The sequence below is a fragment of the Patagioenas fasciata genome, chromosome 25 (assembly GCF_037038585.1).
Source record: "Patagioenas fasciata isolate bPatFas1 chromosome 25, bPatFas1.hap1, whole genome shotgun sequence".
In the NCBI taxonomy this organism is placed as follows: domain Eukaryota; kingdom Metazoa; phylum Chordata; class Aves; order Columbiformes; family Columbidae; genus Patagioenas; species Patagioenas fasciata.
Genome location: NC_092544.1, coordinates 1,973,702 through 2,000,652, shown reverse-complemented (window position 1 = coordinate 2,000,652; position 26,951 = coordinate 1,973,702). Strand labels below are relative to the sequence as shown.

Sequence of the window (26,951 nt, the reverse complement as noted above, 5' to 3'; positions counted from 1 at the left end):
CACAGACAAACCAGGCCAGAATTAGTGCTTGGTTTTACTTAGGTATTTAGATATCTCATTATTGCAGCCTTCAAACATAGTTCAATAAATAGAAAACTAACAAAAATGACAATAAATCTTTGTTACCATTTATTATTATTATTAACTATTCCAAACCAACTGTGATTCCCTGGAGATGTCTGACTATAGCTCAAACATGAAATGCACACAGTGTCCCTTATGATAATATATTACATTTGATTCAACCTTATAAAAATATATATTGACTTCTCAGTTAAGTATTTACAGTATATAACATGTAGTTAATGAATATCAAAAAGCATGTGGAGATGAACCAACTCGATTCCAGGTCTGCTTCCCGCGGGGGGTGTTGCGGGACAATAACACAAGCAAATGGCCCGGGGGCAGGAAGATGGGGAGAGGATCCAGAATCAAGTTGGTTCAACTCCCTGCCTAGAGAACCATAATGTACTTTATAGATAAAATGTAAACAGAAAGAGCATCCAAAGTGCACTTGATCCTTGGGATCTGGCTTTTCTACCAAATGAAGTTCACTGTTATTACTCTTCTGGGTGTGAAACAGCAGGATGGCGAGTGACCAACCAGACCGCGCAGGGGCCGAACTTAAATTATTTCCATTAAAAAACTAAACAAGTGGCATCGGGAGCAGCTGGGCCAGCGCGGCCACCAGCACCGCGGCTGGACCGCTCTGCTTGGCCAGGAGCGGCGGTGCCGGGCCGGTGAGAGCTGCCCTGGGGCTCCTCGTGCCACGGTCGCTCAGAGCCTGGTCCCCACAGAGCAGCTGACGGGAGGATCTGACTCCAGCAGATCTCCAGCTGCACTGTGAGCATCTCCCGCAGCATCCATTCCCTTTGTAAATCTTTGCCTTTCATCATTAATAATTCACTCGTAATACTTACAGATGATAATAAAAGGCCCTACAAAACTCCATACAAGGCTCCAAAGACCCATTTAATTAACTAACTTCAAGGAAACTCGTATCATTAAGCAGATGCTATTTATGTCTTCCATCAGGGATCAGGCCTGCAGCGGCAGGAGCTGCCACGGCACGGCAGGCAGTACCGCGCTGCCGCCTGCCACCAAACAACGTGCTGCTGTAACTGGCCTGCATGGCTGATTTCGGGGAGACCAACAGCCCGTTCTGCCCAACGTGGCGTCCACATGGGCTGTGCGGTCCCTTCGGTGCAGCCGCCTTGGTCGCCCAGACCCGGGTGCTCCCCTCTGCGGGTGCTGGGGGTTGCGCTGGCACCGCATCCCTCAGGCACAGACCTCTGCCAGCCCTTAACCTGCAGGGCAAAAGTGCCACCCTGGCACGGCAGAGCAGGACAGCCCCGCAGCCTTTCCCTTGGAAATGTTCAGCACCATTTGCTCTGCACTTTAGAGGAGAATATTTGATTTCGTTCACCGAGTGCGGTGTCGAGACTCAGTGAAGGAACTCTCGGAGCGGAAGGGACGCAGCTGGGAAAGTTTCCTTTCAGCACAGCAGATGGGGAAAGTCACCTTCCAGGAGCTGAGCGCTGGGTGTGAGCTGCGCTCCAGTCTCTAAAAATAAAAGCAATAAAAGCTCCTTGTGGGGTTGCTAGAACATGTCAGCTTGTATAAAAAACACCTATGGATTTCACCAGACAGATGCTGGATACAAAAACGCTGTCAGCTCTGGATTAAGACAGTGCACAAATGTCCATCCACCCTGTTAGCCTAATTACCATACAAAATGGCATCATTACAGTTTGACTCATCCTACAAAACAGTGCAAGGGAGAGCCACGTCCACGCGGGAACGCTGCACGCGTCCCGGGAATCCTCGGCTTCCCGGCACAGAGGCGGGCAGCCCTGTTCTCTTGCCACGTGGAACGACTTGTTTGGAGCAGCCCAGTGATTCCTCCATCGCACCCGAAACCGTGAGGTTTCAGGGATCTGGTGCGGTTTGGGGCTGTGTCCTCCCCAGGGGCGCTGGGTCCGCGCTCTGCTCACACCTGCACGCCTCGGCCGTGCATCCGGATCACCTGCGCCCGGAGGGTCTGGATCCCGCTCACGATGGTCTTCTGGTGCTCCGGCAGCGTGATCCCCAGGCTGATGACATCTCTGCAAAACGAGCCCCACGTCAGCCCCAAAAACAAGCCCTAACGGTGAAGTGCCCCGACACCGACTGCTCCCGGGCAAGGGCAGCGCAGGTTTCAGACTAACCAGCCACTGTGGACCTTTCAGAGCGAGACCCCCAACCTGCGCCCCCAGCCAAAGCAACACGGACCCTGACCAGGAGTCAGGAATGTGCAGCACAGCAGGGGTGAGACGGCTCCTGGTCCTGTTGCCCGGGCTGCCCGCACAACAGGTTATCAGTGCACTGCATCGTGCTTGACTGGGCTTTTTGGAAGGGACGGTCAACGCTGCTCCTGTCAGAAACTGCAGGTTTAAATCTCAGCTTCAAAAACCAGCAACCGAGATGCACCACATATGCAGCCCAACCTGCGCCAGCAAGCTCTTACACATGTTTTGGAAGATCTGTCTTGTTTAGTGATGCCTGACTGTAACTGCAACGCAGAGCTCGCTCATGCTGCACCCAGCCACACAAGGTTATTGCCAGGAAACCAATTCACTTACTGGGTTGTCATCCTGGCCACCGATTCCAGGTAGCAGTAGCCCGCAGCGGTGAAGTTGTCTTTGTACCTGCCCATTTCTATCGCCTCCAGCCACTCACCCACAGAGCTGAAAGACGGGAAAGCCGAGAAGGCGCGCTGGGTGAGGGGGATGGCGGTGCCGCGGGACCTGCCGACAGAACGGGCGGTGAGCGGGGAGCGGGACACGGCGCGGCCGAGCAGGGAACGGCGGGGAGAGCAGAACGGGCAAAGCCAGAGGTGTCACCTGGGGCAGGTGGAGCTGGGGCACTGCGGGGACTCCAGGCTCTGCAGCATCTTGCTCAGGATGTTGTGGATGTGCGAGAACTTGGGTCTCTGGCTGCGGTCCTTCTGCCAGCAGTCGAGCATCAGCTGGTGCAGGGGCGGCTGGCAGTTGGCGGGGGCGGGCAGGCGGAACCCGTCCTCCACGGCCTTCAGCACCTGCGGTGGCACCGGAGGGCAGGGGACGGGTCAGGCGCCGCAATGCAGATCACAGGCAAACGCCTGGGACAAACCTCCCTCCCCACAGCTCGCCCGGGGAGCAGCAGCAGCTCCTCGCCCCACACCGTTAGCAATGGCAATGTCACCAGCTCCCCCGCGACCGCCGGGACTCACGTCCTGGTTGGACATGTCCCAGTAGGGCCTCTCTCCGTAGGACATGACTTCCCACATGACGATGCCGAAGCTCCAGACGTCGCTGGCCGGGCTGAAGTGGTGATACTGGATGGCTTCGGGGGCCGACCACAGCACCAGGCTCTTCCCCCGCTGCAGGGCAGAAGGGAGATGACCCGTTCGCACACACGATTCCTTGGGCCCTCCCCGGCACCGCAGGGCGGACACCGAGCAAGCCCATGTGCCGCATGCAGGGTTACTACCAAGAGAACTTCTGCCTGAATCTGTTTTAAAATGGCTGTGCAACCCTGTGCTACATGGGAGTGAGAGTCCTGAAATATTAATGGGAGAGGAGAATGTCTCTGGGAAGAGCTGATGGCATTTTATACATTAATATTTAATAAAACCATTTCAGAGCTGTGCAAACACACAGTCCCCCCACCCCGGCTTGCTCTCCTGTAATTAGCAATCCCCATCTCAGCATCTGCAGAGCCCTCTGGATGCACTGGGGGAAGCAGGTGACAGATACCACAGCTGATTGCAATTAACAGGAGGGTGACCTTGACCCCAAAGCCACAGCCCCACCCCGTGGCCATGGGAGAAGCCGGGGCTCCTGCCATTCTGTCAGCATTTTGCTTTCAGAGAATGTTGAAGGTAGAATTGGGAAAGGCAGCTTACCATGGTGGAGAAGATGGTCTCCATCTTATCTTCTTGTGGTTGCCTGAAACCCGTTATTTTGCAAGCCAGGCTGCTGTTCACAAGGACTTTGTGGGCAGCAAGGCTTTTGTGTATGTACCCCATCTCTGCCAGGTACTTCATGCCAGAGGCAATGCCCTGCAGCATGCCCAGGAGCTGGGCGGCCGTGAACTGTCCCTCATGTTTCTGTAAAAAAAGAGGAGGAAAAGCCAAAGGTGAGTGACGCCTGGGCCAGCGGCAGAGCCCAGCAGACCAGCCCAGCGCTCACCCTGAGGAAGGAGTCCAGCACGCCGTTCCCCATGTACTCCATCACGATCATCATGGTGCTCCCTGCACAGACAGACCAGGACCCCGCGTCAGCCCTGCAGCTGCTTGGGCAGTTCTGATGCCGCAGCCGTCAGAAAGCGGGTGCTGACCCCAGCACGGTCAGCCCGCACTGCCTGGCTGCCACAGACACTCTGATCTTATCCCAGGCCATTCGCAATGAGCTGTGGGTCCGAGGCTTCCCTGTGTTCCAGCTGGGATCCCCCAGAATCCCAATATCAAGCTGCTCCCTTTATCAGAACACTGAGCCACATGCGGGACTACCCAGCGAAACCAACAGCAATCAGCTCAGCCCAGGACTCACGACATCGATACTTCCCCATCCAATAAAAAAAGCTAATTAAAATCAGCACACGTGCTCGTGTTTCTTTGGATTTACATGAATATCCATTTAACTACAGCATCTGCAGACTAGTTCAGCGCACCCACTCCCACGAGAGCCGGGAGCAGGCAGAGTCATCTGTTTTACTGACAGAACCTCACTTCAATTTGCTTTTATTAAGAGTGCAGTTTTGCTGCTAAGCCAGTGCCACTACCCGGATTTATTAATCTCGACATAGGCATTTTATTAATCATCAGGATGCTAAAATAGCTAATGCATAAGGAAACACCTGATTTCCAGAGAGCAGCAGTATTGCACCTCCAGCACTGGGTCATCACCCAAAGCAATGGCTTAAGCACACCGCCTGCCCAAGAGCCTCAGGCTGCCCGTGTTGCACCACCCAGGACCCCTTCTGGTGACGTCCCCTCCCCTCTGGTGATGTCCCCTCACCTCTGGTGATGACGCCCTCCAAGCGCAGGACGTTGGTGTGGTCAAACTGGCCCATGGTGGAGGCCTCGGCCAGGAAGCAGCGCTGCTGCGCGGGGGAGCAGCCGGCGCGCAGGGTCTGGATGGCCACCGGCAGCTCCCGCTTGCTGGGCAGCTTCAGGCAGCCCCGGCAGATCTCTCCAAACTCCCCTGCGCAGCAGAGACGTGGGTTAAACAGCCGCCATGCCATGGCGGGACGACCCACGCGGTCCGGCGCCCGCGCCATGGCGGTCACAGGGCTCCTCGTGCATCGGCACCGACCCCGCTGCCATTTCCAGCCCAGCTACGTGCTGGCCAACCTCAGCTTCCTCACAGCTTTCAGCATCATGGTGTAGGGACGACGTTTTACTGAGCTGCTGCAAAGCACTATAAAGACAGTTTATACATATATGTACATATATATACACCTGCTATAAAGCAAAAAGGGCAGCCAGCCTCTTCTGGGAAGTCGCCTTCCCTTGAGGGGATATTTTCTTTGCTTTGGGACCATGAAGTGCATCTCTGTAGCACAAGCGATGTGTCTGGCTGAGTAGACAAACAAGATTTTCCCATTGTTGCTCAGAGGATTTGCCAATCCACAAACTCAGAAACGCAGGCATCCCTGCACGGCTCTGAGTTTCCCCCGCAGAGCCTGTTTTACCAGCTTCTCCCACCTGTGCTGCACGCACAGCCCTTCGAACAAGTTTAGAATGTGATGCTAAAAACGTGTGAAAATGCAATGGAATTTCTTCTTCCTACACCTGTAAGCCACCCTCTCCACGCTCTGCTCAAGTGCATGTTGTGCTTTTTCCCATGAAAAGAAGATTAACCCTCAGGCAGCGAGGTCCTGCTCCCTGGGCCGTCCCCATTCCGCCTCCCGGCCCCGCACACGGGATTCCTGCAGCCGGAGGCACAGCCACGCTCCTGACAACAGGAGCTACCAAATTCATAGCATAAAAGGCCAATATTGGCTTTACAGCAAAAAATGTGTAGCTGTGAAAAGCTTTATCGATTTGAAAGCCAGGTACTTGTCAGGTCAGCAGTGAGACAAATGCACTCCTAAATTCCTTATATTTAAATGTCTTCCTGACTAATCTCTTTCTTGACTTTTCAAACATCGTTTTGCTTCTGAAAGGTATGTGGGATTAGTCTCGCTGCTCCTCTCAGCAGCTCCAGAGACAACCTCCTCTTCCCCTCCATGTCCTCTTCCCTTCCACCCTGTCCTTTAAGCTGGTGGCCAAGCCCTTCCCTCCTCCCTTCCTCCACCTCTTCCTTTTCTGCAGCTGAATTTATCTTTAGGAAAAGGAACGACAAAGAATAATTGTGTTTCCCATGATCTGGCACACATTCGTGATTAAGGCTCTAGGGCCCGGTGAGGGGATTTTAATTTGCTTTTAAGTTTTAGGCAGTGAAGTTGATGAAAATCAATAAATCATTAAGTTCACATATTTATAGTTTTCATGCTGCTGTCAAACTGCCCAGATGCAGATAATTGCTGATGCTTTCTGGTCCACACCTCACGTGGCTGGCTGCACCGAGTGCTGCAGAAAAACACCCGGGAACGTGAAATGAGGCTCCCGAACAAAACACCAGCCCCTTCCCATCTCCCCAGTGCCAGCACATACCCCTGAGACCAGAGCCAGGGCCCGCGGCGCTGCCGGTGCCATGGGACAAGGAGCTGCCTCGGGGGACACCGGCAAGTTGGGCAGAGCTTGCGTGCAATGACCACTGACCCGCGGCACGGCCACCGACCCGCGGCATGGCCACCAACCCGCAGCACGGCCACCAACCCGCGGCACGGCCACCAACCCGCAGCACGGCCACCAACCCGCGGCACGGCCACCGACCCGCAGCACGGCCACCAACCCGCGGCACGGCCACCGACCCGCAGCGCGGCCACCAACCCGCGGCACGGCCACCGACCCGCGGCATGGCCACTGACCCGCGGCACGGCCACCAACCCGCGGCGCGGCCACCAACCCGCGGCACGGCCACCGACCCGCAGCGCGGCCACCGACCCGCAGCGCGGCCACCAACCCGCGGCACGGCCACCAACCCCCAGCACGGCCACCAACCCGCGGCACGGTCACCGACCCGCGGCACGGCCACCGACCCGCGGCACGGCCACCAACCCGCGGCACGGCCACCACCACAGGGGAGGAACTTGCCTGTCCCAATGATCCTTTCGATTTTAACACTGGCGTTATCCAGCTCTTTAGCAAAGAGGTGCACAGCCTGCACGGGGTCTTCGCAAGTGTCAGGGTCGATGTACGTCCTCCTGGTCGGTATTTTAACTGCAAGAAAGCAGGAGACACCTAAAGGGCATGGGAAAGGCTGGGCAGAGTCCTGCCCGCTTGTCCTGGGAAATGCTCTCGCGGGTCATCCACCTCCAGGACTAACCTGCCACCTTTTTATAAGCAAAGCAAAAGCCTCAGCTTTAAGGCTGCTGGGAAACATCCTGTGGGATTAAATGAACCTAATGGCTCTGCTCCACTGCTACAACCCCCAGGTTCAAGGAGAGCAGCTCCTTCACCTTGCACAGCTCCCGCCTGCACTGAGTCTGCTTGCCACCCGTGCTAATCCTCCAGTATCCAAATCATCTCCATTCCCAAGACCTCTAGGGGAGATAACTGTAATAACGAACAACAGCCATGTTCCAGGTCCCCTTGATTCACAGCATGGGCACCAGAATACCCCCCACAGGCAGCAACCACCCGGTGCCCAGCGAGCAGCGCTGCCCAGAGCACGGCCAGAACCGCACAGGATGCAGCCAACACGCTGCCCAGAGCTGCACGGCTCCCCAGGAAAACACTGCCCGCGTGCTGGGGCTTCCTCAGCACCCCAAATCACAGTAAATATCCAGAATGATGGCCAAAGCACACCAGCTCTGCCGCTCGCTGGGCCCTGCCAGGAAGGGTCACGCCACACGAGGACTCCCCTGCCACCTCGGCTCCATTCCCTCACCGACACCAGGCAGCTGCCGCGCTCCCCTCGCCATGGAAAACCTTCAGCAAGCTCCCAAGGGCAGCTCGGCAGTGCCAGGCCCTCCAAAGCCAGGGGCACGCAGGCTCTGCTGCTTCTGAAACGCTCTGGGGAGCAGAAGAGCATGTGTGTGCTTCACGGGCATATGCCAGGAATCAAATAAACCCATCAATCCTGACATCCGAGTTTCCTTTGACAACCGCTGTCTGTAAAATTATTGCTACTCAATAAGCCAGAGTAGCCCCAGAAAACAAAGCTGTATTCTCACATAGCCGCTTGTGAAAAGCGGACGGAATAATTCATCTTCCCCGTGGAATGCCAAAAGCATCCCCCTTTCCTTCGGCACGGCGGTGACCCGCGTGCGGGAAGGACGGACACCGGCTTATGAAGCTGTCAAGCCTGCTGTCCCCAGAGACCTCGCTGTGCTGAGCCCTGCGCTGGGATAACGCGGGATGACAACACTGCAAAGGCGAGGACTCGGGGCTGCTTTGTGAGGAGCTGGTTATTCATAGCGACAAACGCAGGCGTCCCCACGCAGTCGCACCGGCTGGGCTTCACTTACAGTGGAAGTACAGCTCCTCATCGCCGTCCTGGCTGGCTTTGCTGTACCCGCACTGTCTGCAGGAAGGAAGGCGCACACGTTATCTGGGCAGCAGCTCCTGCTACGGCAGCCTCACGCCGCAGCGCTCAGCACCAGAGTCCAGCCCCACAGCATGAGGAGCCACAGGCTGCTCAACCCCACACCCGCACTGAGCACCAGCGCTGCCCCCAGCCCCCTGAGGGCTTCACTGCCACCCTCCGTACCCCAAACCTCAGCACGCGCCCCAGCTCTGCTCACCTCCTCCAGACCATGACGCCGATGACCATGGACACCAGCACCGTCAGCCCCGCGATGGCCACCACTGTGATGGTGAGGACAGGGTTCTGCTCGCTGGAGGCCACCGTCACTGCAGGAGGGAAGCGGAGCTGGTCACCGTGTCCCTGGGGCAGGTCCCAAGTGTGGGGCAGCCCCAGTCTGTGGCCACCAGCGAGGCTGGGGGACAACCGACCCACAGCACCAGGCTGCTTTTCACTATCCTTGCAACAATTCGCATTCAGGTTCAGTTTTGAAAGCCCGAGCTGGTGCAATCAGAGCAGCGTGCGGGGCAGCGCTGCAGGTGTGACAGAACAGCCCCCGCGCTGCCCCACCGGCTTTGTTAATCAGCGCTGAGGTTCCTATTTATCAGAGGGACATATTAAAATTTATGGCTTACAAATAGTTTTCCTTCATCACATTAATCCCTTCCCTTCCTGCTTTTGCAAACGGAGGTATTAGAAAGCTACATTCTATATAAAATTTTTATTGGCTTCAATTCATTCTGAAAATGTCTTCTGTGTGGCAAATGGATGCAATTTAAAGCCCTGTTAAACACAATCTGTGCGAGTCGTACTGAGCCAGCCATCTCAGGGCTTTCATTTCCAGCCAGGGTGGGTTATTAAGCTGAAGCCCAAGCACCTCTCCAAGCCTGCTTTTAGTCAGTGAAATAAGATGCTTCTGGACTATAGTTACGAACGGAAACTGTGAGAAGGACGCAGCAAACAGCACTGATGCTGGCTGACCGTACCCAGCCAAGCGGTTCACCCGGCCAGGGCCTCACAAGCCAGGATGGCCATGGGGTGAGTGGTCATCTCCAGCCTGGGACACAAATCCAGCCGGGTCCCCAGGCTGCTCCTGCCTCCCTCTGCTCCACAGTCTGTCCCTGTGACCGCTGCCCTCGCTGGTGCTGCCCTGAGAAGAATGAGGACAGACACCCCAGGACACGCTGACCAGCAACAGCCTCAAACAGGAAAATGCAATTAAAAGCTGCGCTCAGAGCCAGAGGGACAGATGTTGCTCCATGGAACCGAGAGCACCCAGGCCGGGGCAGCAATATTGTCGCGACAGCCCAGAGCCCGTAGGTGCGAGCACGAGGTGCTGAGCATTGCCAACACTTACGCTCTGCCAGCGTCTTCACTTCAATACTGGGGCTGGAGTTCCCATAGTCCAGCGAGGAAGATGTCCGGATTTGGAAAATATAGAGGGTGCCAGGCTTTAAGTTATTGACCGTCACGGCCGTTGATGTGGTTTTCACAGTTGAGTAACTTTGATCTCTCTGATCCTGTGAAATGATGAGATCCCTGCGATGCAGCTGGACAGACAGCTGTGCCATGGAGCAGGCGCAGCACAGCTGTGTCCTATCCACACATAAAACCTTCACCAGAAACAATACATTTACTAGATGCCTCATTGCTAGAGATTTATTTTCCATTTGATACTCTTTTCCCTCTGAATCTCCATAGTTAAATTATGTCTCTAAAAGCAAAGATTAGACACTAAGTTAATTTTCATGTCAGCATCAAGAGCCTCATTGCAGTGACTGATCACTAAACTATAGCTTGAATTCCCTACCTGAGTAGGACGATTCCTCACCTCACATACCCCGAGCATCCTGATGCTGCAGCCCATTTGCTCAGAAATTACCATCTCGGGCTCCAGCATTCGCCCTCACCCACAGATTCCTCCTTTCAAATCTATCAGATGCTGAAAATCACATTAATATGAATCAGCTTCAAGGTAGCTTGTTTCTAAATACAGAATGCCAATGTGTCACCTGCACAGTTTGCTCGACATGCAATCAGTTTCATAACGAGCCTGAGCACATGCAGATAAGGTAATTTGCAGAACCGTGTCATAAACTGCATTTATTTTTTTTACAGCTTTGTCCCCGCTCTCTGCCCATCAGTATTTCTTCTAAAATTCGTAACCAGCCGCACTCACCAAATAACAGCTATGTTTAAAATTAAGAGACTGTCACAAAAACGTTTGCTTGTGTCCCCTCCTGTGCATAAAGCCACTCACAGCCCACTGGAGTCACAGGTTCGGTGACCCTCACTGCCAAACCAGTGAAGACCACAAGGTCCAGCACTTTCCCAGGGTATGAACACAGGCATCATCTCATCAAAGATCCAGAAACCCCATATGGTTTATCAGTCCCTGTCTAGCTGGCTATGGCAAGCACCCAAACCCCACATTTCTAATGTCCTTGTAAAAAGCCACCCAACGCATTCAAAATAAAAAGAATAACGAATTAAAATCATTAGCTTTACTCTTTTTCCCAGGGAGATGTCAGCGTTAGGACTGGATGAAATCTTACTGCACAGATTGGGGGGAAAAACCCACTAATTAACATGAACTCTACCAAAAAAATCTAAATTTCCTAAAACTTGCATAAGCAGATTGCATAATGCTCTCAGAGGGGAAAACACCTCATCGGCCCCCACATGAAGCACTCCTCGTCCCCACAGGTGCCAGCAAAATCTTCACAACAGCACCGCGCACAGACACGCACCCTCCCACCGGGAGCCGGAGCCGTCCCCAGACCCAGTGCCCACCTTCTCATAGTACTTGACCTCGTACTCGGTGCCGTTGGGGGACCCCGGCTCCTGCCACGACAAGGAGACGCTTTTCTGCTCGACTTTATCGGTGTGGATGTTGGTGACAGGAGTCGAGGCTGAAAAAGCAGAGGGGAAAGCAATGGGTGATGGTGGAGTTGCCAGAGTAGAGCATCCCCTGCTCCCCCGTCACCCAAACCCCCCGCACTGGCCCAGCACAGCCCGCCAGGGCCCTGGGGACATGGCCAGTGACACCACATGGCACCACACATCAGCCACTCTGGTTCTGAACCAAGTGCAACCAGGAGATCACACGCTACAGGGAATTTCATCTGTCTCCATCCTCATATCCACCGGGGCCACGAGTCCCATGTCGCACGAACGCGTTCAGTTGCGGTTACTTCATTTCTGCATCTGCCATGTGATGCCGCAGTAAAAACTTTAACAATTTAAACAGCTGAAGAGCACGCTTCTTTTGCAGACACCCGCTTCCTCCATCTGCATCAGGATTAAAATAGGGCAAACTCCAAGCTGGTGATCATCCAACAGGAGAAGGTGATGGTAAAAATACAACAGCTTTGTAATCTGTGGGCAGCCGGTAACGCTCTGATGGAAAACAAGCACAAAATCCTAAAGGCACCGTCCACCCACGGTGCTGCAGAGGGGTCTGAGCCAACGTCCAGCGCTCTGAACCTGCTGCTAATGATGGCTGGGAAATGCAGAACAGAGCCTTGGGGCAGCAGGGCTGTAGGACACACGGACGGGAGAGCCGCTCAGCAGCGGCTGTGAACTCCTCATCAGCACATTTGCAGCTGCACCGTCCTCCTGGCACGTGTGCTCCCGTTTAGTGCCTCTCGCCATGCCAGATGCACTTGCCAACTGCTCCCGTTGTGCCCAGGTTTGGCTCCAGCTCGCTTAACGTTGGTTTCGCTCCTGTAAACTAAGTACTCCTCGGTGTTTTATACAATTCCCATCAATAAAATATCACTCAGATGCCCTCCTGTATTTCTGACTCTAGCAAACGGACTGAAGACACCTGAACAAGGTGTCCTGACTGTTAACAAAGTCATCAGGAAAAACCACACTCAGTGGTGGGCTGTAGAGCAGAACCCATGGCACACGCCAGAAAAGCAGGCACCAGCTTCAAACATGTTTAAAAGGGATTAAAGCAAATCACAGAGACTATAAAGCATTTCACACTGTGAAAAAAAAATGTGTTTCCCATCAATATTTTAAGCTCCCCTAACATTGCCTCTATTCTGGAAAAGGAAACACTAAATTATTCACCGCTCTGCCTGACTTTATAAACTTCATTGCTTTTTATGTGGGTTTAAGCCTCTTAATTAACCAGTGTACCAGCAGAAAAAGCATCAAACCAGGGTGGGCACCATGCCCTGCACTCCTGCCCAGGGTCCCTCTTTCTGAACCAGCCGCTTCATCAGTTACCGTGTGGCTCTCGCAGGTCTGGTTCTCATGGTAGGGATGGCACAGAACCCCCAGGCGAGTCCCCTCGCCCTGGGTCAGCTCATCCCAAACCCCCCGGGGTTGCGGCTGCAGCAGCAACAAGCAGAGGAGTCCACCTCAGAGGAGCTAATTCAGCACAAACCACTTCTCCACAGCCTGAGAAAGGAGAACGCATTTCGGTACTGGCTGCATTATTAATCTGCAACAGATTTAAAAGCCCTTTAAGACAGGAGCTGATCCCTGCGGGGAATATAAATGACAGCGTCCCAGAGTGCACATTTACATAGCTAACGTGGCTCTGCTCCTTCAGGTAAACAGCTCCTCAAACACTTTTATTTAGCCCCATGCTGGGACCAGATTAGAAAAAACACAGTATTAATTTTGCCTCCTGCAGACTAAATAGCATCTTTTCTTTTCCCCTGCAAATGCAATGAACAACCACTAATTCCCTCTTGTGACTGCTGAAGGGGAAGGGCAGCGTGAAAGCTGCACTCTGAGCTATATTTAGAGGAGCCGGCATCTGACAGCTAAATAGGGTCTTGTTTCTTTGTTTAATTTTCCCTCTGAGTTTGCACATCTGCAGCCGGAGCTTCCCTGCTGCTGCAGATGACATCCCCGAGACCATCGCACCGCGGCTGCAAGGAAGTCACCGCTGCCAGCCACCCAGAGCTCCCTCGCTCCTGACCCCCGGCCCCATCCAGTTCTGCAATGGGCTCCCATGGCTGGGGCTTCAGGGTGCAGGACACGATGGAAGTGACACCTCCGCACACCATCCATGGTTAACCATCCCTGCCCACGGTGCCAACACAAGGGGACTTGGGCTACCCGGGGACCTGGGGATGGAGGGGGTCCTGCCTGGTAACCCCCTCCTGCACAGGGGACCCCTCCTGCACAGGGGACCCCTCCCGCAACAAAAACCACGAGTGTTTCAAGAACCTTCCTGAGTCTCAGCTGCTCAGCTGATTCTGAGCCACCATCTGCATCCAGAGACTTGACGGCTCGACAAGAGACACCGATTTTGAAGAGATTCCAAGACTCATTATGCCACATTCTTCATGCACACTCCAGGTCCTTCAGGAGCAGCGTGGAGTCAGGGGCTGAGATTCCCCCTTACCCAGGTGAAAAGCTGTATTGGACAGACGAAGGCTCAGGCACAGGTTGGTACTGCAGACCTGTTGCTTCACTCTTCAGAGGACACAGCACTTGCTGCCCTGACCCACAGGAGGTGGCAGCTCCTGAGCCCGGTCCCCTGCCCAACACCAGGCAGAAGCCTCTGGAGAAAGAGCTCATTAAGAGCCCTCATTAAGCTTGCCCCTCCTTAGCTTGCACACTGTCTGAGGGACAGCCTGACCTCAGGAGACAGAAGAACTTCCCAGAGCTAAATCCATCCTTGAGCAGCCAAGATCCTAACGAGGAGTGACACCTCCAGTGAAGAGCAGTCTGCGGCACAGCATCCGCCCAGAGCATCCGCAGAAACTGTTGTGTGAGGGAAGAGAAAGCAGCAACACGTGCAAAAACATTTGATCAAGTGGTGGGAAAATTATTTATAACAAGATCAAAGTTTAATCTCTTCAGATGAAATTGTTGGCCAATTCCTGCCAAGAGGTATGTGAGGATCATCTGTCTCCATTAACCGTAGCTTGGCAAAAGGTTTTCATGCAAATTAATAACATAACCGCAGAGGAACAGACAAGGACACAAGAAGCCAGAGCTGATTTTCCTGAGGCACCATGAACAACCAAGGTGGGATCAAACCCCTCCAGCTGGTGACAGCCCCATGTGTGCAGAGGCTGGATGTTCGCTGTCCTCGCAAGTGGGAATAGACACGTGAAACATGAACTGGAAGGGGACACTCGAGCAAGGAATTGTGTGACAGACCAGCACAGGAGAGAGAAGAAATCAATTTTTCTGTTTCCAAAGGACAGCCCATATTTGAATTGTCTGTTTTAAGGAGAGTTTTTGTGAATGGGCTGAAAATGTTGTTTCTTTGAAGGTGTTTTTTTTGTGACTTGTACATTCAAACTGCAGCCGGAGCACAGAGCGGACCTGTCCCTTCGGAGCGCAGGCTGTCACCCTGCTCGCTGCCACAGCGCCGTGGGGGACAGCGGGGCCACAGGCTCCCCCGGCACCAACCCAAACCCCTGGCAGTGCCACAGGTTGGTCCCCACCTCCTCTCCCACCTGTGCCACCACCGAGCGCCACGTCTGTACCATCGCAGCAAACTGTGAGGATCAGGACAGAGCCCAAGGACGGCGCCCACGTCACCTCCAGACCCACAAAACCCCAGACCTGCACACTGAGCCCCACAGACCCCAGAGGTGACAGAGCGGGGTGCCACAAACCACATGTGCTACATGGCAGCCGTACCTGTGAGGCCAGTGGAGACATTGACCTCAGCGTACGGCTGCCCGGACAGCGGGCCGAGGCCCGAGACGCCGTTGACGGCCGCCACGCGGATGGTGTAGTTGGCGTGAGGCAGCAGGTTCACCAGGGTGACGGTCGGCTCCACCAGCCCCGTCTGCTGCGGCACGAAGCCCACGGCGCTGCCGCAGCGCTCGCAGCCGCCCTGCAGCGCCGCGGGGCAGCGGCCGCACCACAGGCTGTAGGTCAGGTCGCTGCGGCCGCCCGCGTCGGCCGGGGCGCTCCAGTGCAGCACCAGCGAGGACTGCCGCAGGCTGTACACCAGGTTCCTCGGCGCCGAGGGCGGGCCTGGAAGCAGAAGAGTGTTCGTGTATGGGTGCTGGGTCACGCAGGTGCTGCCGGGGAGGACAAACCTGCGGGTCCCCTGGCAGCAGCAGCACAGGCACCGGTGCAGAACGAAGCACAGCCCTGGGCAGCCAAAGCGCATGGCAGCACAAGGGGACGCGGGTGCACCGATGCAGGCAGCATGGTGGGGACACAGGATGGAGGACGCCCCTGCAGGGACACGTTACACACAGCACGACACAGCTCACGGCATGTGAGAAGCGCCCGGGGAGCCTGTGGCTGTCGGAGGCTGCCCGGCCGCGCTCGCGCGTCTCATGGTTGCGCAGGCAGCTCCGCAGCATCCATCACCGGAGCAGCTGGGGCCCAATCCAATTAACTAGAGGCCATTTAATTAAAATCTGTGAACTATATCGACTAAATGACTGTGCCTTCGTTATACCGAGGTGTCTGCAAGCCCAACCGCACGTCTGTCTCATCAGACTGCAGCCTCAGCCTGTGAGCTCCACGGCATTAGGGACAGTCCCCCCGTCAGTTCCCTGTGGCAGCAGCACCTGGTGCAGATGGGACCCCAGGGACACGCGTGCCCGGGCAGGGGACGGTTTGGGCAGCCCCCGGGCACCGTCGGGCTCTGCGCTGCAGGGCAGGCGCAGCGTCTGCATCCCCGCATCCTCCTTTGACAAAGAGCCGCCATCCCAGCGAGACGTACGTGTGCAGGAGGCAGATGGCGGGTCTGACGGGGACCTGGAGTAGTTCTTCTGGCACAAACAGAACGTGGAGGCCTCCTCATGCGTGAAGCTGTGCTCAGGGCAAGGGGAGCAGAGAGGGAGACGGAGGGAAAGCTTGTAAAATCCAGGAAGGCAAGCTGAAAAGAGAGAGAGGGAGTTATGGGCAGAACACCCCCAGGTGAATGGAGACACGTTTGATGACGGCATCTCCCCGTTTCCTTTGCCTGCCACTCGCCAGCAGATCCCACCCTCCAGGCGACCTCTCCTGAGTGCCTGCACGACCCTGGCACCAAGAGGGATCATAGAGCCATGGAATGGTTTGGGTTGGAAGGGACCTTAAAGGTCTGGAGGGACACAGGGGATGAGGTGGCTGCAGAATGATGCAGGATATGGAAAACACATGGCTTAGGGTTTAGAGGCAGGTGAGCAGCGCAGAAACGACACGGGAGCCACAGCAAAACAGCAGCAACCCCAAAAGGAGAGGAATATTGCAGTGGAGAAGCTGGAGACCTCCTCAGGCACCAGAGCTTCACACACAAACCCAAGCCGCAAGGCCAGTGGCAGCAACAGCTTTATCACGGCGGATTACACAGCAGTCACCGCAGGCAGCGAGGTATGTGCTGAAGATGAACAACAGTATATAAATTTGCTTTTATAGGCCATACGCAGGCTGCCCTTATCCTTTGAAAAGTACCTTTGATACACAAGCAAACAAACTATTCACATGCTGGTCAAGGATTGGCTTGATCGTTACTACAAGCAATACCTGCAGCAGGACACCCAGAAGCTATTTCTGCATGAAAGACTTTGCAAAAAGAACAAAACAGGCTGCAAAACTCCACAGGGCAGCTCACAACAGCTTCAGTCTGAAGCACCTGACAAGGAAACAGCCTGTGAACAAGGGTGTCCCTGTCACCGCTGGGTGTCCCCAGCACCCCCACCTGCACGGGGTCCCTGGGGCTGAGCAGTGACCCCAGCAGGGCCGGGATGTGGTCTCAGCTGGATTTCCAGCCCAACAGCAGCACCCATGTTTTGCTTGGCTGCTTCATCTTCCGGACGCAGTGCTGCTGTCTGTCCCCCCTCCACCCCCCTGAATATTTAAACTTAATCACTTGTAAAGTTCCCAGATGAACAGCTCCGCTAGCGCAGTCCTCTCATCATTTCTAAGGACTTGGCTGCTGAGACTGTTCCTTTTAAAGCAGATTATTCCAGTGCACTCCGGTTCATTAATTTTTAGCATGATATAAAACTGGCAGCTACAGCTGTGATCTGAGGACAAAGCACCAGACACAGCGCAGGGTGGAGAGGATTCTTCCCCGGGACGCTGAAAACGGGTGAGCAATTAAGGGGAGGTGATTTCATCTTCCGCAAGGGCTTCAGAAATCCCACGTCCTGCAGCATGGACGGAGGGGCCACGACACCGATGGCTGTGCCCCCCATGGCCCCATCGCCCCGGCCGCTGGCACAGCTTGGAGCAGCAACCCACATCAGATATTCCTGCTTTTCTTACATAACATATTTGGCCTTTCAAGAAAAGCCTCGCTCATGCCAGACAAGATCTCATGCTGCCGTGACACCCAGCACAAGCAAAGCCTGCAGAAAGCAGCGGATTTGGCCTCCTCAAGCCGCCTCGTTTTCTAACAGCCAGGAGAAGTTTACAAAAGCATTTGTCAGAAGTTTTGTCAGTTAATAAGCGCACAAAACGCCTCGATTTGCATTTCCCAGGAACACGGGCATCACGACCCCGCGCAAGCACATCCCACAAGGAACCTGGGCGCAGATCAGCTGTTGGGCTTACTGGTTAATTTTGGTCCCTGGTTGTCTGAATCTCACCCTTGAGAAGAACAAAAGCGCCCCCGAACTTGTGATGCATCATGTGTGCATCTCCATTTCTTTTCTCAGATAAACTCCCACCCTCTTCCACCTCAGCCTACAAGTGTTTTTCTTGGTCCCCAGCTGGCTTAGGTGTCCGTGTCATTTCGCAGTGCTCATTTTTGCAGTGGGTATGCGGCAGCTCTCGAGAGATCAGGCCATCAATTTCTGGAATGAAATTCTCTTTTTTGTACACTATTTTCTATCCTACATCTTGTCCTCTGGTACTACTGCAACTTAATTATTAAATAATAAAATTCAATAATACATTCTCCTAGAGCCAGAGAAGCAGCTGGACGGGTCAGACAGATTAATTGCCTCTCTCCAGCTCCATCATTGCTGCCCACACAAGCTAATCCCCGTTGGGCAGGCATGCCTTATTCATCTTGCTGACAGCGGGAGCACGTGTTCCCTCCTCGATACAACACTGTACGCACACACGATCAAACTTGGAGCAGAACAAGCAAAGCTGACTCGTGCTGCAGCTTGGCAGATTACCCAGCACCATGCAACCACGGGAAGGGTTTCTCTCACCATCTCCTCGGATGGGAGCGATAGGTCTGTCAAGGGGAGGATGTGTCCCCATGCACCCAGCTGGGCTACTGAGGATGCTGCAGCTGCTCCTTCACCAGCAAGGATCTCAACGCTTCCTAAGCCACAGTCAGCCGCATGTTCAAGTTTTGGCTTAAAAAGTGGCAGAAGAGCTGCTGATGAATGAGCAAGAGGGCATCAGAGTTTGAGCAGCTTTCTCTTGTTAATCAATGAACAGTGATTAAAAGTGACGAAGTATGTTACATAGACAACTGGGCTGCAGGGCTGTGCGAGCTCCAGGGCTGATCGTGGTTGCTGTTCAAGTGAAGCTCCTGTGAGCGTTGTCCCATGGAGCCGTTCAGCTCCAGGCAAAGCTCCTGTCTGGAGAGCATCCCCGTCCCGCAGCCCCACGGCTCCCAGGTGCAGCTCACGGAGAGCAGGGCTGAGCAGCACATCTCTGGGACCGCAATGCCTGCAACTCACCTCCCAGGGAAAAGACAATCCCTGGAAGAGCAGACAGACAGCCCGGACGAGCCAGTGAAGCTGCAATCCTATAACTCGGCAAGTTTAAAGGAGATTCCCCCTCTGCCGCCCACCATGGGGACCAGGCGGCCACACAGCAGAGCAAATTCTGTTTCCACGGAGGAATTCGAGCAGCTCTGCACCAACACGGTCGCCAGTCTTGAAATACCTAAAGGAATGCATGTGCATGAATTCAGTGCTTCGGCACTACTGAACAGAACCTCATTGCTATTTGTGCGGGAATTTTCCTCAAGGATACACTAAAGCAGGCACATCCACCGAGCCAACTGCAGTTCACTGTTGTCTCTCAGTTCCCTGATGATTCTACAGAAAGATTCCCTGGAAGGACTGACGGACCTGCCTCTCCAACATGCCCTGCTCCCACCAGGCGCTGGATCTCGCACAAACACCCTTTGCCACGGGCAGGATTCGCTTCCCCCATATCCCAGCAGAATAATCAGCATGTTCACCCAGCAGTCAGGTATCTATAAGCTTAAGCCTGACAAGAATTCTGCAAACAAATTGTGATGCTGGTAATTTTCTGAGTAGTTTGCTCTAAAATTAAGTGTCATGGAGTAATCTGTGTCTGGCTCTGCCACAATTTCCACGGCCATAACTATTTCAGACACACTGTAGAACAGCAACATAATATGCAATCCCAAATAATAAATATCTCAAAGCTTGACCACTACTCCAAAAAGAGACTGAAGATAAAGCATATTTTACATGGGTGTTCCATGTGCACAACGGATGGGAAGCAGCATCTACCATGAGGCATCGCAGGTACCATGGAGGCTGCGAATGGACAGGGGGACATAGTCAAGTTGATTCCATATGAAGCTCTCCATACCTTCAAAACGACACTTTGCCCATGTCACAAAGGTGCTCCAGCCACATTCTGCTAGAACACAAGACCCCAGAGGAGAAAGCCAAACCATACCCCAGAGCGGGCACCATAGTAGAAGATTCATCAGTGATTATTCCTTTGGGGCAGGCACAGATTTACTCGCACAGCCCCATTCCCCATCCCACCACGGCCACGGCGAGCCCAGCGCCAGCCCTGCCGAGAGCCGCAAACCTGCGTGTCTGGCTGCAGGACGCCGGCGGCTGCAGCAGCGATGAAAGGAAAACCTGGGGCTTTATGCAACCTACAGAATCCCAGGAGAAAAGAAATCAACTTATTATGCATAATACTCAAGCATCAGCCAGAAGATAAAATAAACTCTAGAAGCACATACAGGTTTGTAAGCTAATGTATAAAAGATGAAACAAATCAAAAGCCCCAAGTGCTGTACGTTCGGATCCATCTTTTTTGTGTTTAAGTGGAAAAGCAGACCTTAGGCTTCAGGAGGTCTCTTCACACTCAATGGCAAAATCCTGTAATTTATTCTAAGTTTCTCATAACTGTCAGTTGAACTATTTCTTTTCCATCTAAGGACACCGCGGTGACACGGTGCCTTGATGGGACAGACGCAGTGCACAGGAAAGCATCTTGCTGATGCCACTTCCCACTCCCATCCCAACCTTCTGTCCAAACACATCCTCTCCAATTCGCTCAAAACATCGGCCAAGTTTAGGTCCAAGTAACAGCTGGCGATAAGGAAGAAACTATTCCATTTCACAGTATTTACAGCTGCGGTGCTGTGCTCCTCACAACAGGCAGGATGATCTTCTCAAAGGCTTTGTTATCCATTTGTTCCCCTACTGTTTCAGAAGCCAAGCACAGGAAAGATAATATTGACTTTCCTGAGCGATCTGCAGCGAGGCACAATCTGCTCGGAGAGGAGCGTCCTCGCTGCTCGCTGGCGCTAGGACAACAAGTTATAAGCTTAAGTGACTGCAAGGTCGATTTGTGTTCGACACAAGGAGAGGGCGGTGCTGGGACAGACTGCCCGGGGGGGCAAAGCATTGCTGGAGCAGGAGCCCAGAACACCAACATGCTTTATAAGCAAAGGTGCAAAAGAACAATGCCAAGGGCTGTTATTTTCTCTTGCTTTCTACCTGAGATATGGTAAATCTTCCTTGTGTCCTGTCCATGGAATGGTGAATCTGAAATGCTGCTCAAAAATCCATCCAGTGATGCAGAAAAATGGGGGAACTTCTTCTATTCCCCTTCTCAAACAGTCACTGTGGGCAATGGCGGCTGCTCCTCCTGCCCAGGGGCTGCCACCACCACCAAGTCCCTGATGTGACTTCTTGTGTGAGGTTTCCCTTCCCTGAAAAGCAACACCGCTTGCTGCTTATTGCAAAAGGAGAAAAACCCTTGTACATGTTCCACAGGACCACAAAGCAGCACTGTCCGGGTCCCCCCTCGCCCGAGAGCACCCGACGTGTCACACCTGTTCTGGCCGCCCACATCGAATTCACTTTAAAACATGGATTAAAAACCCTGACAAAGCACTAGAAACTATTCCCTCCCTAAAACTGGTTTCAGCAGCATCATCCCCATGTAGGCAAGCGCTACAGCCCGCTAATTAGACCATCATGTGCCGCGAGGAGCGCAGTGCCGGGACCGTTCCCTGTACATGGCAGCACAGACCCGGCTCCTGCTGCTGCCGACAGGAGCGGAGGGAAATAAATTGAGAAGGAAACTGAACTCCAGCACAAATTTACGTTTCTGTCAAAGAAGAGTGGCTGACAGCTATTTTTAGCAACTGGTCTCCATCATATTAATTCAACGTCTGGTTGAAGTTGTCTCGTTTGCAGCAAATCTGGCTGGTAAATATTAACCTTGGGCTTTGTTGAAATTCTCCTTGCAGATATTACAAGGGACTGGATGGGAAAGATGAGGCAGAAAGAGACAACTTCGCAGCAAATGTCAGGCAGATCCTCCGCATCACAGTTTGATTTACACAAAAGCTATTGCAATGCACCACAAAGGCGGTGGCACGAAGGGGCCACAGCTCATGTCTGGTGAAATGAAGGGTACAAAGGCATCAGTGCCAAGCAGGCTACTGAAAATAAAATAGGGATGGACGGGTGATCAGCCACAGTGCAAGAGGACTCCTCTCTTGCCTGCCGTGCATCTGCTGGGAACAGGTTTTAAGATCAGAGTAAGCGCAAACCAGCATCTGGCTACAGATATATATTAGACAAGAAGAGCAGTTTAAGTGTATTTACAGTGACAGAACCTCTCCTCTTATTGAAGAGTAGATGTTAAACAGATGCTAACGCTGCTCGGTTCCACCCTGGAGATGGCTGGATTTCAACCGTCACTGAAATGATTCATCAGAAACACGCAAACCTGTGCCGGCTGCGCTGGGGCCTCTCCGGAGAAGCGCTGTGACATGGAGAGACGGACAGCACAAGGGCTCGGCTTCCTTGCAGCACTAATTAGCAGCACTGTAAATCCTATTAGTCTTTTTTCATCTCTCCTCATTCCAGTGTGAGGATACAAATGTGCTCTCAGCAGCGGGACGATTTCAGCACTTACATCATGGTTACAGGGATACTACAGCTTTGTGATTTAGTTCAAACAGTTCCGCCAGTTCAGCGGGAAATGAAGCCCATTCTTGCTGCAGATTGTGGCCAAGAAGTTTCACGGGCAAGAAGAATCCAGGGGACTCGCACCCGCTGAGCCCTGCAGAGCCAGCACCACGGGACCTCGGCCGCGGAACCGGACGTGCTGTGCCACCACTGGGCTGTTCTGACATCCCCAAACTCCCACCCCATTCACCTGCCTCCAGCTCCAGAGCTTTTGTGGAATAATTTCCACAGCCCTGGATGCTTTCATCAGAAATCATCTAAAGTTATTCACTTAGTGCTATGCTAAACCACCAAGAACTTTCAACCCCTAAAAACTATTTGACCAGCCGTCAGATGCTGCTCCACAGAGAGCGACTAATGACCTGCTTTCTGTGAGAAGGGGGAAAAACTTAATTATGTCCATTAAATTACTTCAAATATTTTTCCTTAGAGAATATGAATTATTTAAACTCAACACAGAGAAACCTGAAACATTAGCAAAAGCCTTCTGGGACTCGCTATGTAAATTCCCACTCCAAACAGATGGGGAAAGCATGGCGAGCTGCCACACAGCCGCTGAAGCAACCAACGGCGCTGAGACTTATTCAATAGTTCTAATAAGATCTCCTTAAGGAGGGCACCAAGCGAACAGCCGCGACCCAGAGTGCCGGGAAAGGGGCTTCCACTCCCGCAGGACGGCACAATTTAAATCTGAAAAGCCTCAAGTAGCTCCTGACGGGGAGACCCGAGTCCTCAGGAAAAGCTCATTCTCCTACTGCACCGTGTGACTTAACACGGGGAACCGACGCGTGTGGGACTCATTTGGGGAGGTGAAAAGGGGGAGCAGCGTGGCAGCCGGTGTCCCACGCTCAGGGTCCATCCCTTCCCAGGCTCTCACCCGCCTTCGAAAGAGAGATCGAGTGGTCACAGCACCGGGATCGGCAGAGGGACACCCGCTGAGGTCGAGGTTAGATCCATTTCTACAGCTGTCATTAAACATAACCTTGCGAGCTGTAAAGTCATCAAATTCTTGTGTCTAAAGCATGGCAATGGGGATATTAATGTTCTAGAGTAATTTTATGGTCACAGATAAAGCTGTGGGAAGTGGCTGGTGGTGTTCAGAGCCTTGGCACGACTGCCCGGCCAACACCGCGCTGCAGAGCAGCTCCCGGCAACACGCCCCATTTACCCAATTGCCACCCTTCAAATTAAGGTCTGGCTGTGAGCTGAGGAGCTGCAATCAACTAAAAGAATCATATTGCTGACAAAAGGCAATTCCGCTCCTCCGAGCTGTGCTGAGGCACCAGGCAGACTGGAGCAGCCTGGCAGCAACACGGACAGACAAAAACGGCCAGAGGACACGACGGACACCTTTACCTCTGCAACCCCCGTCCTTCTCCTCAAAGCCAGGCGCACACGCGCATTTCCCGATAGGGACCAGCCATTCGCCCTCCGCGCTGCAGTGCATCCGGGGGGGATTATCCACATCCACTTCGGCGTGGGCGACACAAGTGCCCTTAACCTCCACCAAAGTCGCAAAGGCCGTCTCCGCCACCGTGTCCGGAAACATGGCCAGGTTCTGCACGGTGGCGAGGCACTTCTTGTAATAGACCCGCACAGAGACCAGCGCCACGCAGGCGCCCACGTCCTGGAAGCCCAGGTGGAAGCCTCTCTTGCTCAGGTGCCCGATCTCCCTCAGCTCGGTGTTCAGCTTCATCTTGCGCTCACCCAGGTCCCCCTGCGTGAAGCTCTCATCAGCAGCGATGGTGTCGATCTTGGTGTGCTTGCTCTCATGGACGCTACGGCCCAGGTCAGAGTCCGATTCGACGTAGTACAGGTTGAAAGTCTCCTTGCAGGTGCCCGTCACGCCGGGGATGCTGTTGCAGTCCCGCAGGGTGAACTTGAGCTCGATGAAGATCCTCTGGCCATCGCGCCTGGCAATCCAGCCCGTCTGCAGCCAGTTGTTCTGGTTTGGCTCCATGACATTGCATACCTGGTACGTGCGTATCGGCTTGTAGTGCTCATCCACACCGCTGATTTCTTCCCACTAGGGAAAGAACAAAGGGCTGTAACAGCTCAGGAGCTGCCACAAGAACCAGCCGCCCTGGCAGAAACACACAGATCAGTATAAAAATGACCATCATAAGTCTCTCCACCCACGGGCCATTCTATTATCGGCACTAAAAGTCCTTAAAGCACCAAAACCACAAGCTGCAGTAACATTGTGGTGCTGCTGGACCAACCAGCACCTGCGATCTTTGCAGAGCTGCAAACAGGGAGACACAACCAGAAACAGGGCACTAGCATCAGACTTTCTGAAACGAAGTCTAATATGGAACTGGACACATGATCTATGGAGAAGCCAGAGCCTTTACTTCCCACACATGCCCCAAGTTTTCTGTCCCCGGGAAGGTGCAGTGCACAGCATCACCATGCAGCGTGATGCCAGATGGCGCTGGGCTACCAGGGAAATGAAAGATGGCCAAGGAGATGTGACACCAGCCACACTATCACACAAGGACAAACATCTTCATGAACAGCACCTTCTCTGTCAGCAGAAGTTTTGGCTGGAACAGGACAAACGTTCTGATGCCCAGCGCTGATCAACACGACAGTGTGCGCAGAGCTGCCCACCCGCCCTGGCTCCAGGAGACCCGCAGCTGCCACCCCCTGCACCAGCTCCACGTGTGGGTGTCAGACGCTGCTGAGCGCCCAGGACAGCCCCTCCCTGCAGCGCAGAGGGACCGTCCCACCCCACACCTACCCCATTTGACGGGTGCGAGGTCCAGCCCAGCTCTGCTTGTGACTCCTTTGAATCCAGAAGGACAACTGCAGGGAAGACAACATGTCAGAAAGCAAATGCTCTGACCCAGGGAACGCCAGTAAATACCCACCCAGCTTGTTGGGAAGCTCATCGCCATTCACCCCTTCCCACACACCCAAGCAGGGCTCAGGTCCCCAAGCAGAGGGAGCAGCTCCTGCTCCAGCTCCACCGGCCACCGCGTCACCGCATGAGCACCAAGCAGGACTTGCGCTGCAGAGCTCTGGGCTGCACATCCAGAGCAGACCTCAGTTACGCAATTAGCACCCTAGCCTAATGAGGGTGATGTCCCAGGGACAGCTGCAGTCCTTCCGTAGGGACTCTGCAGGACAAGCCCTCTGACACCGTCAGGCAACACTACAACCGCACCGTGCCCGCAGCCTGCTGTCCTGGAACCAAAAGGCACTGGTGGTCGCTTCAAAACAGGAATTTCCCTGAATGACCACGTCCTTTCTGCACAAAACAGCCAATTCTCTGCTTGGCAGGAAGAGGTATTTCCCCAAATCCACGGTTCCACCACGGCCAGCAGAGATGCAATCCCCGACAGTAAGTCGTGTCTCAGATGTGACACCGGGTAACGTGCGGGCGTGTCCTCAGCCGGTCCCTGCCCGGGCGAGCGCTCCGGGACACGGGGCTCCGCGCACCGCTCTCGGGGCTTCACCGCGCGTTGGGGCTGCGGTGCGGGGCGCTCCCGCCGCTCCACTCCCGTGTGCGCCGCGGGCAGCTCGGCACCGGCAGCACTGCGCGGGCAGCGGCCGCTGCGGGAGCTCGTTCCTCCCAGCGCCCCCGGCGATCGGGACATCGGAGTCCCCTGGCTCCGGAACCCCGTGCTGACCCGATCACCCCCATCCCGCTCCCCGGGGAGCGGCGGCGCATCCGCCCCACGAAGCCACCGCCGCGCCCGCGGGGCTGGCAACCACACCGGGGAGAGGAAGGAAAAGCCCGCCCGGTCCCGCCGCAACGCGCAGCCCGACCCGCCGCGGGCGATCAACGCGGCCGAGGGTCCGGAGCGCGACGGACATGGCTCGGTCAGGAGCGACTCACCCTGCTCGGCGGCGGCGCGGGGCAGTCCCGGCGGCAGCAGCACCCGCAGCAGCACCCGCAGCAGCACCGGCAGCAGCGCCCCGAAGAAGCCGCCGCCGCCGCGCGCGGTCGCCATAGCGCCACCGACTCCGCACGCCCCGAGGAAGCCGCCGCCGCGCGCTTGTCAACGGGGGCGGGGCGCGGCAACCGGCCCGCTCGGCCAATCCGCGGCGGTGCTCGGCGGGAAGGGGCGTGGCGAGGGCGGGCACGTGCTCTTGGGCGGTGTTCACTCTGAAGCCTAATGGTGACTGCAGTCCGATGCCCCGCCAGCCCTCTCTCATCACACGATCTATGGGGGCAGGCTCCTGCCAGAAT

General features: G+C 54.5%; 1 protein-coding gene across 1 annotated transcript; it reads right to left on the bottom strand.

Moving 5' to 3' along the window:
* Nucleotides 1–631: 631 nt before the first annotated feature.
* Nucleotides 632–26,712, bottom strand: EPHA10 (EPH receptor A10). Its single transcript, XM_065856919.2, has 17 exons — nt 26,598–26,712; nt 25,497–25,561; nt 24,110–24,779; nt 16,324–16,479; nt 15,279–15,620; nt 11,448–11,566; nt 10,012–10,174; nt 8,875–8,983; nt 8,599–8,654; nt 7,223–7,348; nt 5,040–5,225; nt 4,212–4,273; nt 3,926–4,129; nt 3,251–3,400; nt 2,883–3,076; nt 2,622–2,786; nt 632–2,105 (listed from the first exon to the last, which is right to left on the bottom strand). Exons 1-17 carry the CDS (start codon nt 26,710–26,712, stop codon nt 1,991–1,993), a joined length of 2,997 nt encoding a protein of 998 aa, XP_065712991.1. The 3' UTR covers nt 632–1,990.
* Between the last annotated feature and the right edge of the window lie 239 nt (nt 26,713–26,951).

Excerpts from the sequence above, each read along its gene's own strand:
- EPHA10 (XM_065856919.2), bottom strand. The coding sequence starts at position 26,712 with ATGGCGACCGCGCGCGGCGGCGGCGGCTTCTTCGGGGCGCTGCTGCCG. Across the intron at positions 11,567-15,278 it reads TGTCTCCACTGGCCTCACAG|CCTCGACTCCTGTCACCAAC; the intron begins GTACGGCTGCCA and ends CTGCTTTTTCAG. Across the intron at positions 3,077-3,250 it reads GGGACATGTCCAACCAGGAC|GTGCTGAAGGCCGTGGAGGA; the intron begins GTGAGTCCCGGC and ends GTGCCACCGCAG.